The 16,020-nt window shown below is 44.3% G+C and overlaps 1 protein-coding gene across 1 annotated transcript; it reads right to left on the bottom strand.

The window, feature by feature from the left end:
• Positions 1-1,276: 1,276 nt before the first annotated feature.
• Positions 1,277-15,909, bottom strand: HDAC3 (histone deacetylase 3). Its single transcript, XM_026018074.2, has 15 exons — positions 15,683-15,909; positions 15,494-15,576; positions 13,996-14,138; positions 9,216-9,297; positions 9,029-9,085; positions 8,853-8,908; positions 8,337-8,470; positions 7,730-7,810; positions 7,270-7,343; positions 7,041-7,105; positions 5,819-5,908; positions 5,627-5,685; positions 5,262-5,341; positions 4,825-4,982; positions 1,277-1,930 (listed from the first exon to the last, which is right to left on the bottom strand). Exons 1-15 carry the CDS (start codon positions 15,735-15,737, stop codon positions 1,861-1,863), a joined length of 1,287 nt encoding a protein of 428 aa, XP_025873859.1. The 5' UTR covers positions 15,738-15,909; the 3' UTR covers positions 1,277-1,860.
• Between the last annotated feature and the right edge of the window lie 111 nt (positions 15,910-16,020).

Here is a 16,020-nt window from a genome sequence, read left to right on the forward strand (position 1 = left end):
ATTTTCTGGTTGTGTTTTTTAATATGAAAAACCAGTTATTGCTAATATGTGACTACACAGTAATAATAATTACCATTTACCATGCACTTGGTCTAAGCCCGGCACTAAGTAAAACTCTGTTTTTCCTCACTGAAGCTTCACATTGTCATGTGATCGATGACATGTGATCTCACCATTTCACAGGTAGAAAATTTGGACTTTTGAGAGTTAACGGGACTTACCCAAGGACATAAAGTGACTTGCCCAAGGACATAAATGGCAAAAAATTTAAACCCAGGTAAGCCTGGAAGTCCTATGTTTGACCAGGACTTCCTACTGACAGAAACCAAACCTGAGTGAAAAGAGGTGTTCTCCAAGAGTATTTGCTTGACCAGCTCGATTTCTCCCTCAGTAATTTCATCGATTCCCAGGTACATCTGTTCCTCCTGTGAAAAGTTATGGAGCACCCAGTAGACCCTCAAAGTATGGACTGAATTATCTTACCCACAGCTGGAAAAAAATTTCAAATATATGTTCCTGGAGGGTAGTCAGTGGCTCATCATCTCTGACACCCCAGTGCTCAGTCTAGGACCTGGGATATTATAGGGACTCTCCAACAGTGGCTGGCTTATAAATCTGTCCTTCATCTCTTGTGTTCCACTTTGTAATTGCCTGGTGGAAAGTTGCAAAGAACTGTCCAGCCCACATTTCAAGCTCAAATTTGTCAAAAACAGTTCAAAACCTACTTACTTTCTAAAATAGTGTACTGACAAACAGGTTCAAAGCATAGGAGTGATCCATTTATTCTTCTTTAGCATACTATTATCTACATCCACTGTAACATTTACCTCACTCCTTACTAGATTGTATAACTCCTCCATGAAAAGGTCCACTTTTGTGGCTACTATAGTATCTATCATCACTTGTCATGTAGACAGTTAAGATAATGAGCAACTACTTATGTCTGGCACTGTGCTAAGTACTTGACATGTTATATCCCAGTATATCTTCATCAACTAGTATCACACCATTTCAAACAAGCAGGTTCCAAAACCTGAAGTCATCTTCTACTCCCCCTCTTAAGCCAGTTATCCCAGGTTTGTCTCTTAACCAGAATACTCTATTCACTCCTTATATATGAGTAACATAATCCATTTAGAAATGCGTACACAGGGCCTAACATAAGTGAATGAATGTTAACTATGATTTTTATTATATACAGCATCAGACCCCTTCCTTTTTCCTTCATATATAGTCAGCGAGCAAGAATTAAGAATATTCCCAGGAAGGCAAAAGGTACAAAAAATACCAACTTGGTTTATTGGATAAAAACAGTGGTAAAATGGACATAAAGCCAAAAGTTAGAACAGGACATTTTCACATCCTACCCGGACTCAAAACCGTAATTTCCATCATCTGGGGTTAAGGTGTTAGGGAGCCAGAGCCCCCTAAAATCCCTCACTCTTCACCTTCACTGGAAACAAGGCCTGTAATAGGAGAACCCAGGAAAGGAGAAAATCAGAGACAATGTCAGCCCTGTCTATACCTTCATCCCTAAAAGTCTCTGGGTTGGAGGGAAGCAGGGAAGGAGTAAGGGGGCCAAAATGGCTGGGACAGGCCTCTAGGGCCCATTGCCCAAGATGTCCTAGAGGAAGTCATCCTTGTCCCCATCCAGTCCCCGATAGTACCATCATCAGGCCTTGCAAAGAAGAGGAAAGGGGATAGTTGGTTCAAAAACCAGATGTGGTCTCCAAACCGTTTTCTGGCGCCAGTAAAAGCCCAGAAGGTGACCATCCAGGGCTGGAGGTGCCACACCTTTTCCCTCCTGCCCAAACAAGAAGTAAAAAGGAGTTCCTTGGGACACAGCAAGCCCAGCTGCTCTTAAATCTCCACGTCACTTTCCTTATCGTTGTCATGGTCTCCATCATAGAACTCGTTGGGTGCCTCTGGCCTGCAAAGCAAGGGAGAGGAATCAGGGTCCTATTCTCTAAGACACAGGTACCCCCTCTGGAGCCACTTCTTAGGCTCCTTCTGTCAAGGAACCATTCCTCTCCTGTTGGCAGATACTGGTGGCTATCCATCCCATTCATTCATGCAGTCAATAGATGGAGACATTACTCTGTGCTAGCCACCATCATAAGTCACAACGGTACAGTAGAGAGTAAGTTGGCTAAAATTTCTGCCTATCCTCAAAAAACTTACCGGATAAACAAGACTGACAACAACAAAGTAAATAAATAAAGATAATTTCCCATGGTGGAAAGTGCTCTGACACACTGAAATAAAGGGATGTGACTGAGAGTGAAGAGAGGAAAACGGTAAATTGCAGGCAGAATTATTAGAGACAGCTGTTCTAGGAAGGTAAGACTTCAAGTCTGAGAAGGGGCTGGCCAGGCAGAGATCTTAGGAAGCCCATTCCAAGCTACAAGGAAACCAAGTACAGAGTTATCAGGCAGAGGGAGACTGATGTATTCGAGGAAGAGCACCAAGGGAGCAGTGTGCAGGGAAGGGAGTTGTTACAGATAAGACCGTGGACGTAAGTAAGCACCTGCACGTCTTTTAAAGCCATGCTCAGAGAATCGGGTTTTGTTCTAAGAGCAGTGGAAAGAAGAGTTGTAAGCCGGGGAGTGAGTGAGGGATGTGAAAGCAGCACAGGGACTGGTAAGTACTCAATACTGCTTTCTTTCTTTTTGGGAAACTCTTCTTTGGCAGAACATGAATAACTGAAAACTGAATTACCTCGACCCCAGGTAATAACTGAGAAAGACGGGAGAAAGTCAACAAAGAAAAGTTGGGGAACAAAGTTAGGAAAGGCCCTGCCTGGTAAGCAATGTCTCAGTTATCTCTGAGTGCATCAGGCGTGCAGGTGTGGAGTCACAGACTCAGGTTTAACTCTCAGCCCTGATATTTAACTAGCCGTGGGACCTGTGGCACGTTACTTAACCTGTCTGAGCCTTAGATTCCTCCTCTTGTAATTTAAGGCTAACAGCCACCTCTCAGGGGTGTCTGATGATACCAGAATGATGACATGATGGCATGTCTTAATATAAAGCATTTAGTATTGAGTTTGGTGCTTAGCAAACCCACAAAGTCAGTAACTCCTATTATTAGTACTCTGCAAGTGATATGCAAGCTGGAGCTATAGGCGTCAAAGAACAGGAACTTGGTGGGTGGTCTGACAGTGAGGGAGGGCTGAGGGAGGGCTTAGGGCAGGAAGAGGCCTGAGGCTTCTGCTGGCTGTTGAGAGGGGGTAGTATTATACAGACACTAGGCCCAGACACCAGCCTAGAACCAGAGACAAAAAAGCCTAACTTTGCCTAAAAGAGTAACTTAAAACAAGTTTTTAAGAAAATCAATTTCTAGAAGTCAAGCCTCAGAGACCTGGAAAAGTTGACAAGGAGGTGATAACGTTAAAAAGGAATCCTTAGGCCAGATATTCATATACTTCATCAACCAGGAGTGGGAGTAAGGGGGTGTTCATGGAGGAGAGGAGTGGACTGGTCCCAAAAGTCCAAGTCTGTAAAGCCCAGGTCTAAAGGAGCGACGTAGAAGCTGATCTCTAAGACAAAGAAGCAGATTCTGGAAGGGACTGAGAAGGCCATCAGACTCTGCAGCAGAGCCAGCTCAAACCTCTAACACTGCGTGGGAGGTACAAGTGTCCAGCTGTGGTTAGCCCTCAGTCATATAAGGATATCTGTTCTCCATTAAGTGCATCTGTTTCTCCACTTCTGGGTTCTGCTGTCTTTTCCCGTCATTTTTCAGAAAAGCCAATTCTGGGATGAAAAAAACACAACTCTATCCTAATCTCTTTTTTTCCCTTATTCAATGCATCTGTAAATATTTTAGTATGTATCTCAGAAAGATAAAAATGTAAAAAAAATAAATAAAAAATAGCCATAGTGTAATTGTTACATCTGAAAAAATGAACAAAGGAAACAAACCAAAGGGCCTTAGAGAGCAGTATACAACCAGTGACCTGTGTAGCTCTGAACCTGGAAGGAGCAAATAAAATGCTATAAGGATTATAAACTATTTTTTGGAAGATTTTTTGGAAGGCAATTTGGTAGCAGATACAAAAAATTTTAGTGCACACAATCTTTGACCTAAGCAGCAACAATTCTGGGAATCTAACTTACTCCAACGAGTATGCAAAGATACACACACACACACACACGCACGCACGCATGCATGCAAGGGGTTCAGTGGCACATTCTTTGTAATGGTGAAAAAAATGGGAAATATTATAAATGCCATCAATGGTACTTGGTTAAAATTATGCTATATCCACACAATGCATATAATGGAATATTATACAGCAGATAAAATAATGAAGCAGATCTATATAATTCCATGGAAAGATATACTGTTTACCAAAAAAAAAAAAAAGTTGTAAATTGTAGAGCAACCTGTACAAAATGATCCAACTTGTATTTTAAAAAAAAGATGCACAAACTCTAAGAATGAGTGTTTATGTACATTTGTGTTCATATGTACACGCTGAATATACTATTATAATCTACTGAAAAGTCTATCTGAAAAGATAGAAATCAAACTATCAACAATGGTTACTTTGTGGAACTGGTCTGGGATTGTGTGAATGCAAACTTACCATGTTTTGGTGCTGTTTAAAATTCTGACAATAAATGTTACTTATTAAAAAAAAAAAAAGTTACTTATTTATGGCACATATATACACAGAGTGGGGAATTACAACTGACCAGAGTAGCGACACTAAAGGAAGTAAGCTGGAGACAATAAAGCTCATGCCTTCCAATTTGTTTTTTCCCCCTTAACTTCCCTGACAAGCCTGCTGGAAACCCCTGCCCTCAAGTCGCCACCCCAGACCTGCTGTAATTCTCTTCAGGACCCCTCTCCTCTGCATCAGCCTCATCAGTCCTGTCATAGGTCAGGAGGTCCGCAGGCACATCATGAATTTGGACGCTGGGTGCATGGTTCAGCATCTTCAGGTTTTCAAAGATTGTCTGGCGGATCTGGTCCAAATACTGGTTGGAGATTTGGAAAAGAGAGCGAATGATTCCCAGAGCATCTATCCTTCTAGCTGCATCTCACCCTTACCATCCTTGTTCTAATCCCCACCTGATAACTGTCTCTTCTCCCAGCCACAGTCACCTCTACTTTAACCTGGGCTGCCTCCTAGCTGATAAAAGTGATAGTGATAGCTGAGAACTTCTTTCTGTTCTCTGATTTCTCCAATTTCCCACATCCTGGACCTCTCCTGGCCTCTCCTCGACCCTTGTGTTCAGCCTCTCCAAGCTGCTGACCTGGCGTGAGTTCTGATTCTCGATGCGGGTGCTGACATCTGGATGAAGCGTGAAGTCTGGGGCAAAGTACTCGAAGTATTCTAAGCAGGGAAAGGGAGATTAGAAAAGAAGGCATATCAGAGACAGGGAGGTCCCAAGACTTCCCAATCTATTTCCTTCCCATCCCAAACCCCTGCATAATGGCTCTCTAATCTTTTCCCTGCTCTGAACTCAAGAATTTAGTCTGCAGAGCTCCTAGAGTGTCAAATTTCCCATCTGTAATAATAAAAAAAAAAAAATTTAATTCCCATCTGTCTTCAAATCAGGCGTTCCAGGGTCTTCCGAGAATGCCTCCTACTGTGGCAGTATCATGCAGTGGTCCTTACCACTATAGGGAAGCTCCTCACTAATGGCCTCTTCTACCAGCAGTGATGTTTCATATGTCCTGAAACAAAGCAGCAGAGTGGGCTACCTGAGCAAGTGGACTGAAGGGCCTATCCGGCCACATCTCAGGGAGCCCGCAACTCACCAACTCGCATTGGACAAGAAAGAAGAGAAAAATCAGGAAGCATACTCACCAGCAGCGGGCAACATTTCGGACAGTATAGCCACCACCACCTAGCACCAGTAGAGGGATATTGAAGCTCTTGACATATTCGACACATTCCCTGTTAAAAGGAACCAAAGGAATGGCTGGAGGAAGTTATCAAAAGCCAAAGTATAGCTCTCTAGGTATTGCCTGGAAAGGGCACAAGGGAACCAGAAAAGATTCCGTATCTTGATCTAGGTAGTGAAATTCACTGAGTTGTACCCTTGAGATATGTGTACTTTAATATATGTATGTAGGCCTGTGACGGCCCCAGTCCAAATAAAGTCCTGCGTGTGGAGGAAGAAAAAATATATATATATATAGATGTATGTTGTGTCTCAGTAAAAATTGAAATATAGAGGACCTTCCCACCTCTCTCCGGCTCAATACCCATCCTGGCATCTCATTTGTTAACCAACTATTCTCATCAAAGCACCAGCAAGTGCTGTCAGCTCCAGCCTCTAAAATGTAACTCAAATCACCTACTTCTCATTGGCCATCTCCACCTAAGCCCAGGTACCACATCTGCTGCCTGGACAACACAAAGGGCTTCCTAACTGGCCTTCTCACTTTCACTCCTGTCCCCTACCCCTACCCTAAACCTTCCTCCATTCACCAATCAGAGCAGTAGCTTTATTATTTTTCTTAAAGATTTTATTTATTTATTCATGAGAGACACAGGGAGAGAGAAAGAGAGAGAGGCAAAGACACAGGCAGAGGGAGAAGCAGGCTCCATGCAGGGAGCCCGATGTGGGACTCGATCCCGGGACCCCAGGATCACACCTGGGCTGAAGGCAGGCACTAAACCACTGAGCCACCCAGGGATGCCCCGAGCAGTAGCTTTAAAACATGAATTGGATCATGTCACTTCCCATTAACATCTTCCAGCAGTTTCCCATCATATCTGAAATGCAATCCAGAATTCTCACCAGGGTCTAACAGCTCTGCACAATCTTACCACTGCCAACTTCTTAGGCCAACCTTACCACACCTCCAGCTTGCAGAGATGGTTTGACATGTGTTCTTGTCTGACTGCTTTTACTCCACATCCTCAGCTACACCAGCTCTCCCATGTCTCAGTGTCTCTCTGCCTGAGAGTGACTCTCTTATTCTTCCTATGGCCCATTCACCAACTACCCCTACCTACTCCATGTACTGAGGCCCAAAGCCACTTTGAAAACCTGGGGGCAGAGATGGAGGGCAAGTCTCACCCATGTCCTCGAATGCTGAGGTTGAAGCAGCCCAAACGGTCACAGCCCAGAGAGTCCGCTCCACACTGCAAAAAAGCAAAACCCCAGGCAGCTGCAGGGGGATAACTGACCAGAATGTCCCAGATGTCCTTCACTTCCCTTCCCCAATAAACACAAGGGCTATCCTCCTCCCTGCTCTCTTACCCTAAGCCCAAGCAGAGCCCTCTTGAGGAGGCACCTAGAGTATTACCTGGAGCACAATGCACGTGGGTTGGTAGAAGTCCACCACCTGGTTGATAACTGGCTGGAAAAGGTGCTTGTAACCTGGGAGAGGGCCAAAGGTGGGCACCTGGCACCCCAAGGGGATGGGGAGACAGGGAACAAAAGGAAAAAAGGGGTTGAGCGAGCATGTAGCCCAGGGAAAGGGGCAACCCAAAGAACCAAATCAATGGTTCTCAACTTTTGGATGGGGTCCCAGAGTATTCTGAGTGACTGATGAAAGCCAATGACCCTTTTCCCAGAAAAATGCACATACACCTAATATGTTGCATACAATTTCCGGGGGAGGGGGATGGTGGTTCATGGTCCCTCTGAAGGCCATTCATCCTTAAGGATACCTGGCCCAACAGTAGACAATACCAGGCAGAAGAGGTTAATTTAAAGAGAGGAAGAAGGGGCCTAGTAAGCAGGGAAAAGACTTCAATACTTACTCTGGTCATCAATGCCATCCCGCAAGGGCACATTGAGACAGTAGTAACGGCCACTCTCTGCTCCAACTTCATACATATCACCTATAGGGAGGTAGGAGGAGGGAGTAAGAGCCATACACAGGAAGTACCCACAACGCAGCTGCCTTAACTTCAATCTGTACACTGAGGGCCTCTCACTATATCTATGTATCTCCACTGCATGTTCCCTATAGACATTTACTCTCTTGTGGCTTACATTCATTCAACAAATAATCTTTGAGGGCCTACCATGAGCCAACCTGTGCCGTAGATACTGGGGATATAGCAATAGAGAGAATGGATGAAATGAATGAAATCCCACCAAGCTTATATTCTTGGGAGGTGGGCATGATGAAAGAAGACAGTAAACAAAACAAAACACTGCAATAAATACAAGCAGCAATGAGTGCTCTGAGAGAAGCAAGCAGTGACATGGGGTAGTAATGGGGAAGGAGGGATTACTCTAACTGTGGTGGTGAGGACACACTTCTCTGAGAAGTCACCTGAGCCAAGACCTGAAGGCTGAGCAGGAGGCTATCACGGTAAAGAGTTGAGGGTGTGAAGGGGATGATCATCCTTATTCCCATACCTGTGCCAGGAAAGAAGTAGTTTCCGTATTTGTGGAAAGAAACTGTCATGACCCGGTCAGTGAGGTAGAACGCTTCCTGAACTCCATCACCATGGTGGATGTCAATATCAATGTAGAGCACCCGAGGGTGGTACCTGGAATGAGAGCCAAGCCAGGGTCTGAGGTAGAAGGGAACCCCAGCAAGAGCACCCCCAATTCACACCTCCCAAAACAAGATCTGGAATTATGAAGTCTACTTAAGCCCAAATCACCTGAAACCTAATACCAGTTCCCTACAGGCAACGCTGGGACTCTTGCCTGGAGGCAGGGACAGGAGAGGGATGTGCAGAGAAGACTGAAATGTGAGTGGGCAGCAGGGAGTCTGCAGCAGAGCAGGGAAGAGGTAGTCTGAGTAAAGCACTAAAAACTATGAAGAAGCTAGTGTAGGGGTGGAGGAAAGGGTCAGGGCCAGCATAGTGTAATAGAACTCCTCGGCCATGGGTCTCATATCCCTCCATTTCCTCCCAGGCTACTTACTTGAGCAGCTCCAAGATGCCAATCACAATGTCATTGACATAGCAGAAGCCAGAGGCCTATGGTGAGACAGTGGTCTTACGAAGAGAGTAACAATTCCTCTACCCAGCTGCCCCTGATGTCATCCCGACCACCTATGCTAGGGCACTCATTGTCTCCCCCATCACCTCTTCACTCACCTCAAACTTCTTGGCATGGTGGAGACCACCAGCCCAGTTAATGGCAATATCACAGATCTGAAAAACAAACACCAAGCTCATAGTCCTATTTGCCCACCCCCAAAGCTGGAAGCTCAGGGTCAGGGTTAAGGCCTTGAGTTGGAAGGGCCCACAGGAAAGGGAGAACAGGACTCAGGGCCACAGGCACCTTGTTGTTCAGCTGGGTTGCTCCTTGCAGAGATGCGCCTGTGTAACGAGAACAGAACTCGAAGAGCCCGGGAAACACTGGGCTGCAGGAAAGAGAAGTAAGTCAGAGCCCTTTACCTCTCTCTAGGCCCTTCCTACACCTCTCCCCTGACCCCAAACCCCTCTAACCCCCATTCTTCAATAAACTTCTCCCCAGCTCCTATATGCCTGAGTTATCTGCAAATTTATTCAACAGATATCCAGACCAGGTACCAAGACCTATGTAAGGCATCGGACGGGAAGTAAAAAAGCATTAAATTCTGTCAGGGAGTTTGTATCCTGGTTGGGGAGAAAAGTAGGCAGCTTCTGGGTACTTAAGTACACATGCCAAAAAGGAAATAATTTGAGAGGGAACATAAACTTTATCTTTAAAGATTCTTTTATGGGTATCATATTTTAACACAATGTTCAAAAACATTCTTTAAAGTCATATATTTTTAAGAAAAAGCTGTATTCCTACATACCTGAAATAGTAATAATGATAACCCACAGAAAGCTGTTAATACAGTTAACATAGTATGTGATACCTAGTATTCTACAGATTGATAAATATTAGTTATAAGTATTACCATTTTCTTTTTTATAAAAAAGAGACGCTTGAAGCCAGATACAAAAGGTTATACACTATAAAGCTCCATTTATATAACACTCTGGAAAAAGCAAAATGTAGGGACAGACCTCGGATCAGTAGTTGCCCAGAGCTAAGCTGGAGAAAAGACATGGACTATAAAAGGGTATAAGGGCCCTTTGTGGGATAATGGAAATAATCTATACCTTGATATATACTGTCAAAACTCTTGGAACTGCAGAACTAAAAAGGGTGAATTTTACTGCATGCAAATTATACCTTCAAAAACTTGACTTATGAAAAAGGAAAAGCTTAAAAGATCCTTTTAGGTTTAAAAAAAAAAAAAAATAGTGCACCTGACACATTTGACTGTGAAAAAGAGAACTGTAGAGAATTTTATAGTTTCTCAAAAGTTCTGGAAAGAACTAATGATTGATACCTAGAAAACTAAGCAAATGAAAAAAATGCAATTACCAAGTACAGGAAAAACAAAAAAGTGTACAAGTAATAATATTAAGCCACAGTATACTATTTACCTAGGTAGTAAATGAATTTTTCAAAATTTTAACAATGTAAACATACAATACTTATTTAATAAAAATTGTGATACAGCTATATCATGAAGCTGGAAGGGGAGGGTAAGTTGGGGAGATGGTATGAGGAGCCTAAATGCTCATTTCCCAAACTAAGAGCTTTATAGACAATGCTTGAAGTTGAAAAGTGAAAAAATAGCAATACAAGCATATTATGAGACATTATAATAAGGTAGCATGATTTTAGAGCCCAGATTCTAGAGCCAGACTATCTGGGTTCAAGCTTGAGCCTCTAACACCTACCCATGATCATGAGATTGGGCAAGTTACTTAAATTTCTGTGCCTAGGTCTCCTCATCTGTGAAAAGGAGCCAATAACAGACCCTGATTCACAGAGATTGATGAGATCAAATGACCTAATAGCTGTGAAGCATTTAATATAATACCTGACATGGAGTAGGCATTACTTAGTATTATAGATGATCAGTACCAGTAGTAGATTAGCATCATTGCTTTGAAATCCAAAGATATATACCAGAAAAATTAGCTAAAGGTGCTGAAAGTGGCTGCCTCTGGGAGTGGGATTTCTGGGTGAGAGGCACAGATCTGGGACTGCTTTTTTTCCCCCATTAAAAGCCTTGCAGGATAATTGGGCTTTTTATATTAGATTAATTAGAAAACAATCAGAAATTAATTAAAAGGGAAAATCCCTGATTGTCATCTGAAATGAGAATGATAAACATGACTATGGCTTAAGTTTGATAGCATAACTAATATAGTGCAAAGGGCCCAGTGGTACTATTCCCTAACTGCACAGAGAATAGTTACAGAGCCCCAGTTGGGTCCTGAGGGCTGATTCTGCATTTCCATACCTGTAAAGTGAGCTCAGAAACAATAGTAGCAGCAATAACAAAAAAACAAAAAATAACAAAAAAACAAGAAATTTCCCAAGATAACATACGACTAAACACCAGATGACTAGAGCAGTGTGTGCAGGGCAGACCTCTGCACCTGGTGTGGTCAAGAAAGGTTTAGTGGTATGATGCTTCAAGGTAGGGTGAAGGCCAGGAAGGCCTTAGAGAGGTTGAATGAGGAACAAAGGGCATTCCAGGAAGGCATCCTGTGCAAGCAGAGGTGTGGGAATAAGCTGGGGAAGGCACTTAATGCCAGCCTAAGAAGCTGGCTTCTACCTTGCAGGTCAGAGTGCTTCCATCAGTAGCATCTTTCAGGAAAAGTGTAGTGTTTAAAAACCAGGGCTCTGGATCTGAATCCTGCCACTTCCACTGATTAGTTTTTTAACTCAGGTTAGTTACCTAAATCTCCTCAATTTTGGTTTCTTTATGCCTAAATTAAGGCAAAGGATTATTACAGCTCTCACAGGTGTGAGAATGAAGTGGATACCAGTAAACCTCAGCACAGCAGAGTATGCACTCAATAAAAAGTAAGTGTTGTAGGAAACTCTACAGAACCAATAGCCTGGTTTCTTCAATAAATAACTTCAAGGTAGCCACCGGGGTGGCTCAGTCAGTTAACCGTCCGCCTTCAGCTTAGGTCATGATCCCAGGGTCCTGGGATTGAGCCCCACACTGGGCTCCGGGCTCAGCAAAGAGTCAGTACCTCCCTCTCTCTCTGCCCCTACTCCCACTTGTGCTTGAGCTCTCTCTCTCTCACTCACTCACTCACTCACTCTGTCTCTCAAATAAATAAACAAAATCTAAAAAAAAAAAAAAGAAAAGAAAGAAATTCAAGGTAGAGAAGGAAACATTACAGATTAAAAGTCTTAAGAGACTTATCAACCAAATACAATGCATGGACTTGGTGTAGACCCTAAATGCATCAACTGAAAAAAAGAAAAAATTAGGAGGCAGTTGGAGAAATCTGAATACTGATTGCATTTATGATGATATTAAAGAATTACTGTTAATTTTTTAGGTGCGATAATGACAGTGTGCATGTGTATTTTTAAGGGTATCATTTAGAGACACCAGTTAAAAAAATGTATCAGTTGATATTTGCTTTAAAATAATCCAGGGACAGCCCTGGTGGCCCAGTGGTTTAGCACCGCCTTCGGCCCAGGGCGTGATCCTGGAGACCCGGGGGAATCAAGTCCCACGTTGGGCTTCCTGCATGGAGCCTGCTTCTCCCTCTGCCTGTGTCTCTGCCTCTCTCTGTCTGTCATGAATAAATAAAATTTTTAAAAAATAAATAAACTAAAATAAACTAAAATAAAATAATCTGGGATGGGGACACCTGAGTGGCTCAGCAGTTGAGCAGCTGCCTTTGGCTCAGAGCGTGATCCTGGAGTCCTGGGATTAAGTCCCACATCGGGCTCCCTGCATGGAGCCTGCTTCTCCTTCTGCCTATGTCTCTGCCTCTCTCTGTGTCTCTCATGAATAAATAAATAAAATCTTTAAAAAATAAAATAAAATAATCTGAGATGCAGGGACATCTAGGTGGCTCAGTTGGTTAAGCACCTGACTCTTGATTTTGGCTCAGGTCATGATCTCAGGGTTGTGAGATCGAGCCTGGCATCAAGCCCCACATCTACCCATGTCCCATAGGGCTCGGCACTGGGCATGAAACCTGCTTAAGATTCTCTCTGTCCCTCTTCCTCTGCCTCCCCTGCCCCCACCCCTGTACACTCTCTCTCCTAAAACAAACCAAAAAAAAAAATAATAATAACTAAAATAAAATAATCTGGGATGCAGATGAAGTAAGACTGTCCATTGGCTCATAAGGGCTACAGGTGGTGATGGATATATGGGAGTTCACTATGTTATTCTTTCAGAAATATTTGAAAGTTTCCTAATACAAAGGCTAAAAATAAATTGAATAAATGGTAGCTGTTATGATCACTACATCTTCATGAATATACATGAGAATGTAAGCCAGGATAACGGCTTATCTTTGTTATCTGTTCCCTTCCTCACAGGGCCTACCTCTGAGCCTTCTTTGTATGATAAATCTCGGTATAAACCTCTCGCAATGTAAATCTCTTGCTTTGAGGGCACTTTGATAATTTCTCTCTACTCTAGGGATAAGAGCCCTAATTCATAATAGGGTTATTTACTTTTTACAGGCCCTGCCCATCTCTTTAGCCACAATTCAGATAATTTTTCTTTTCATTTTCATTCAGTGAATGACCTTTTTTCTGTTCCTCAAACGAGTGACACACCAACCTCTCACAGACCCTCAGCACATGTTGTCCCTAATACCCACAACATTCCTGACCTCACCTCCTATCCTCCCAGTCACATTTCATCTAATTAACCCTGCTCTTTCTTCAGATCTTACCTAAATCTCCATTACTTCCTCTAGGAAGCCTCTACTGACCAGCCCGCTCCCAAGATGGGTAATTCCCCATGTATACACTCTCACAGTCTGCCAGATACCTCTCCTTCACAGGACTTAGCACAACTGTAATATTAAAATTTTGTTGTTGTGTATCATTGCATTGCCAGCACTTAGCACTGGGCCTGGCCTAGAGCAAATGACCAACATTTGATGAATAACCAAATGAGTAAAATGATGATTCACTGACAAACAGGACCCCATTCATATGTTCCCACTGCTGTCACAAGACCTCACTCAAGTGTTCTCCTTGAAATGCTGGCATTAAAAAATCCCAGTTCTCCCCTCACCAGTCATCGCCCACGTTGAAGGCATTAAGGCTCTTGGTGAAGCCTTGCATATTGGTGGGGCTGACTCTCTGCAAGAAGTCGATGTAGTCCTCAGAATGAAAGCGGCACATGTCATGCTGGGAGGCCTGGTATGGCTTGAAGACCTCGGGATGGAAACATAAGGTGAACCCAGGCAAAGTCAGTCCTATTCATCAGGCTGAGATTCCCCACACTGAACCCAGCCCTGTGGACTATCCAAAAACCACACATCAGCAGTCCCCTCACCCCTCCAATTCTTGTTATTCTATGAAGCAAAGGTCAGTGAAGAAGAGAGGCTCTGATTAGCCAAGTGGGGTGCTACGATCAAGCATCCAAAAAACGAATGGGCTTGCCTTCTCCTTCCTACTTCCAGCCCAACCTTTCCCACCCTCTCAACCTTGAGCCCTTATCCACCTGCCCTGTTCCTTGGATCTCCTATTTTTTTTTCCCCATACTCATCTCCTCCCCCTGGCTCTGATTCCATCCTCTCTCTTCTCTGAATTCTTAGTTTTAGAGTTAAATAATATGGGTTATATGACAACCTACTAATTAAAACCCCAGGGTGCCAAGGTGTGAAGCCAGAAATTTATTACCTTTTGAGGGGTTCACATACTTCTTTAGAAATTGGGCAAGAACAAAAAGCTTCTCTCCCGAGATAATATATACACAGGAATATATCAACAAACAATTTCAAGGGATTCAGAGATTCATGCACTAATATCACCTTGGTCTTTTCTATAATTAATTCGCTAGACTGTGCCTCAGCACAAACAGTAGACAACACTCATTCATACTATTGACTAATTCCCCTTGTGACGCATGAGGGCTGAGCTTAACTGTTATAATTGCCTATCACAACTATAAATTCCTATAAATGGGGATTGTCTGTCCCCATGTGCATATGTGGGAGATGGAGGACTGGGTAGCAATTAAATATAACCCTGTGAGGGTATGCTAAGTTGACAAAGAAATTCCCAGAACATCTCCTGCTCTCTTCCATACACATATTTGCACGCAGGGCTGCAGTCCCTCCTGGAGCTATAGCTCCTTGGAGGTGGAGAGAGGTGGCAGAGAAGGGGTGAGAATTGCGGTGGGAACACGTCACATCCAGATAAAGTAACCCAGCCCCTCTCTCCTGAAGCCACAGCACTGCCCACATTCTAAGACGCTAGGGAGAAAAACACCCCTGTCTTCAAACCAGCCCCATTCCACCCTAACCACAGGCCAGAGGTTGGTCCACCTGAGGTCAAAAGTGGCCAACCTAAGGTTTGAAAAAGTAACTCCCTTTAAGGCGGTGGATCCACCCACCAACACTGGGCATATGGCGGGTGCTCTAGGCTCCTTATATCCAGCCTCCCCAACCCCCAACCCCCACCCCAAGGGTGGGTCGCACTTGGTGCATTCAGGGCAGCCCACCTATATCGTAGGGCCGCACAACTCGCCCGCACCCTTAATACCCAGCAGCGACGGCGAGACTCACGATCATTTTCTTATAGAGACCGTAGTGCAGGACCAGACTGTGGGTCAATGCCAAGCGATGGGGCTTCATAGGGTGCCCTGCCCCTGGGGTGGGAGAAGAGAGTTCGTCAGTTCCCGTCGTTGGAGTTGTAGCCCCCGCCTCGAAACCTCCGCGTCCCGAAACCCCTCACCTACAACCTCCTTTCCTCACCGTAGTGGAAGTTGCCCACATCGGGGTCGTAGAAATAGGCCACAGTCTTGGCCATGGTGCCGGCGGGACCAGGCCCCGCGCCTCCACCACCACCCGCCCGGCCGCCTGCCCCACCCCCGCTCCTACGTGCTGCGTAAGCACGCAGCTTGCCTCTGCGGAACCGGGAAGGTGAGGCCCCGCCTCCCGGGCTACGCCCCCTGCGGAGTTCCGCCCCTCGCTCGGCTTCGCCCTTCCAAGTTCCGGAGCGTGAGCGTCTGGGCTCTACGGAGGACCAGGGGCTTCGGTCCTAGGATGCTAGAGTCATTTCCTTCCGGCGGGGGTCAAATCCTCAGGAATCT

Source organism: Vulpes vulpes, chromosome 2, assembly GCF_048418805.1.
Source record: "Vulpes vulpes isolate BD-2025 chromosome 2, VulVul3, whole genome shotgun sequence".
NCBI lineage: Eukaryota > Metazoa > Chordata > Mammalia > Carnivora > Canidae > Vulpes > Vulpes vulpes.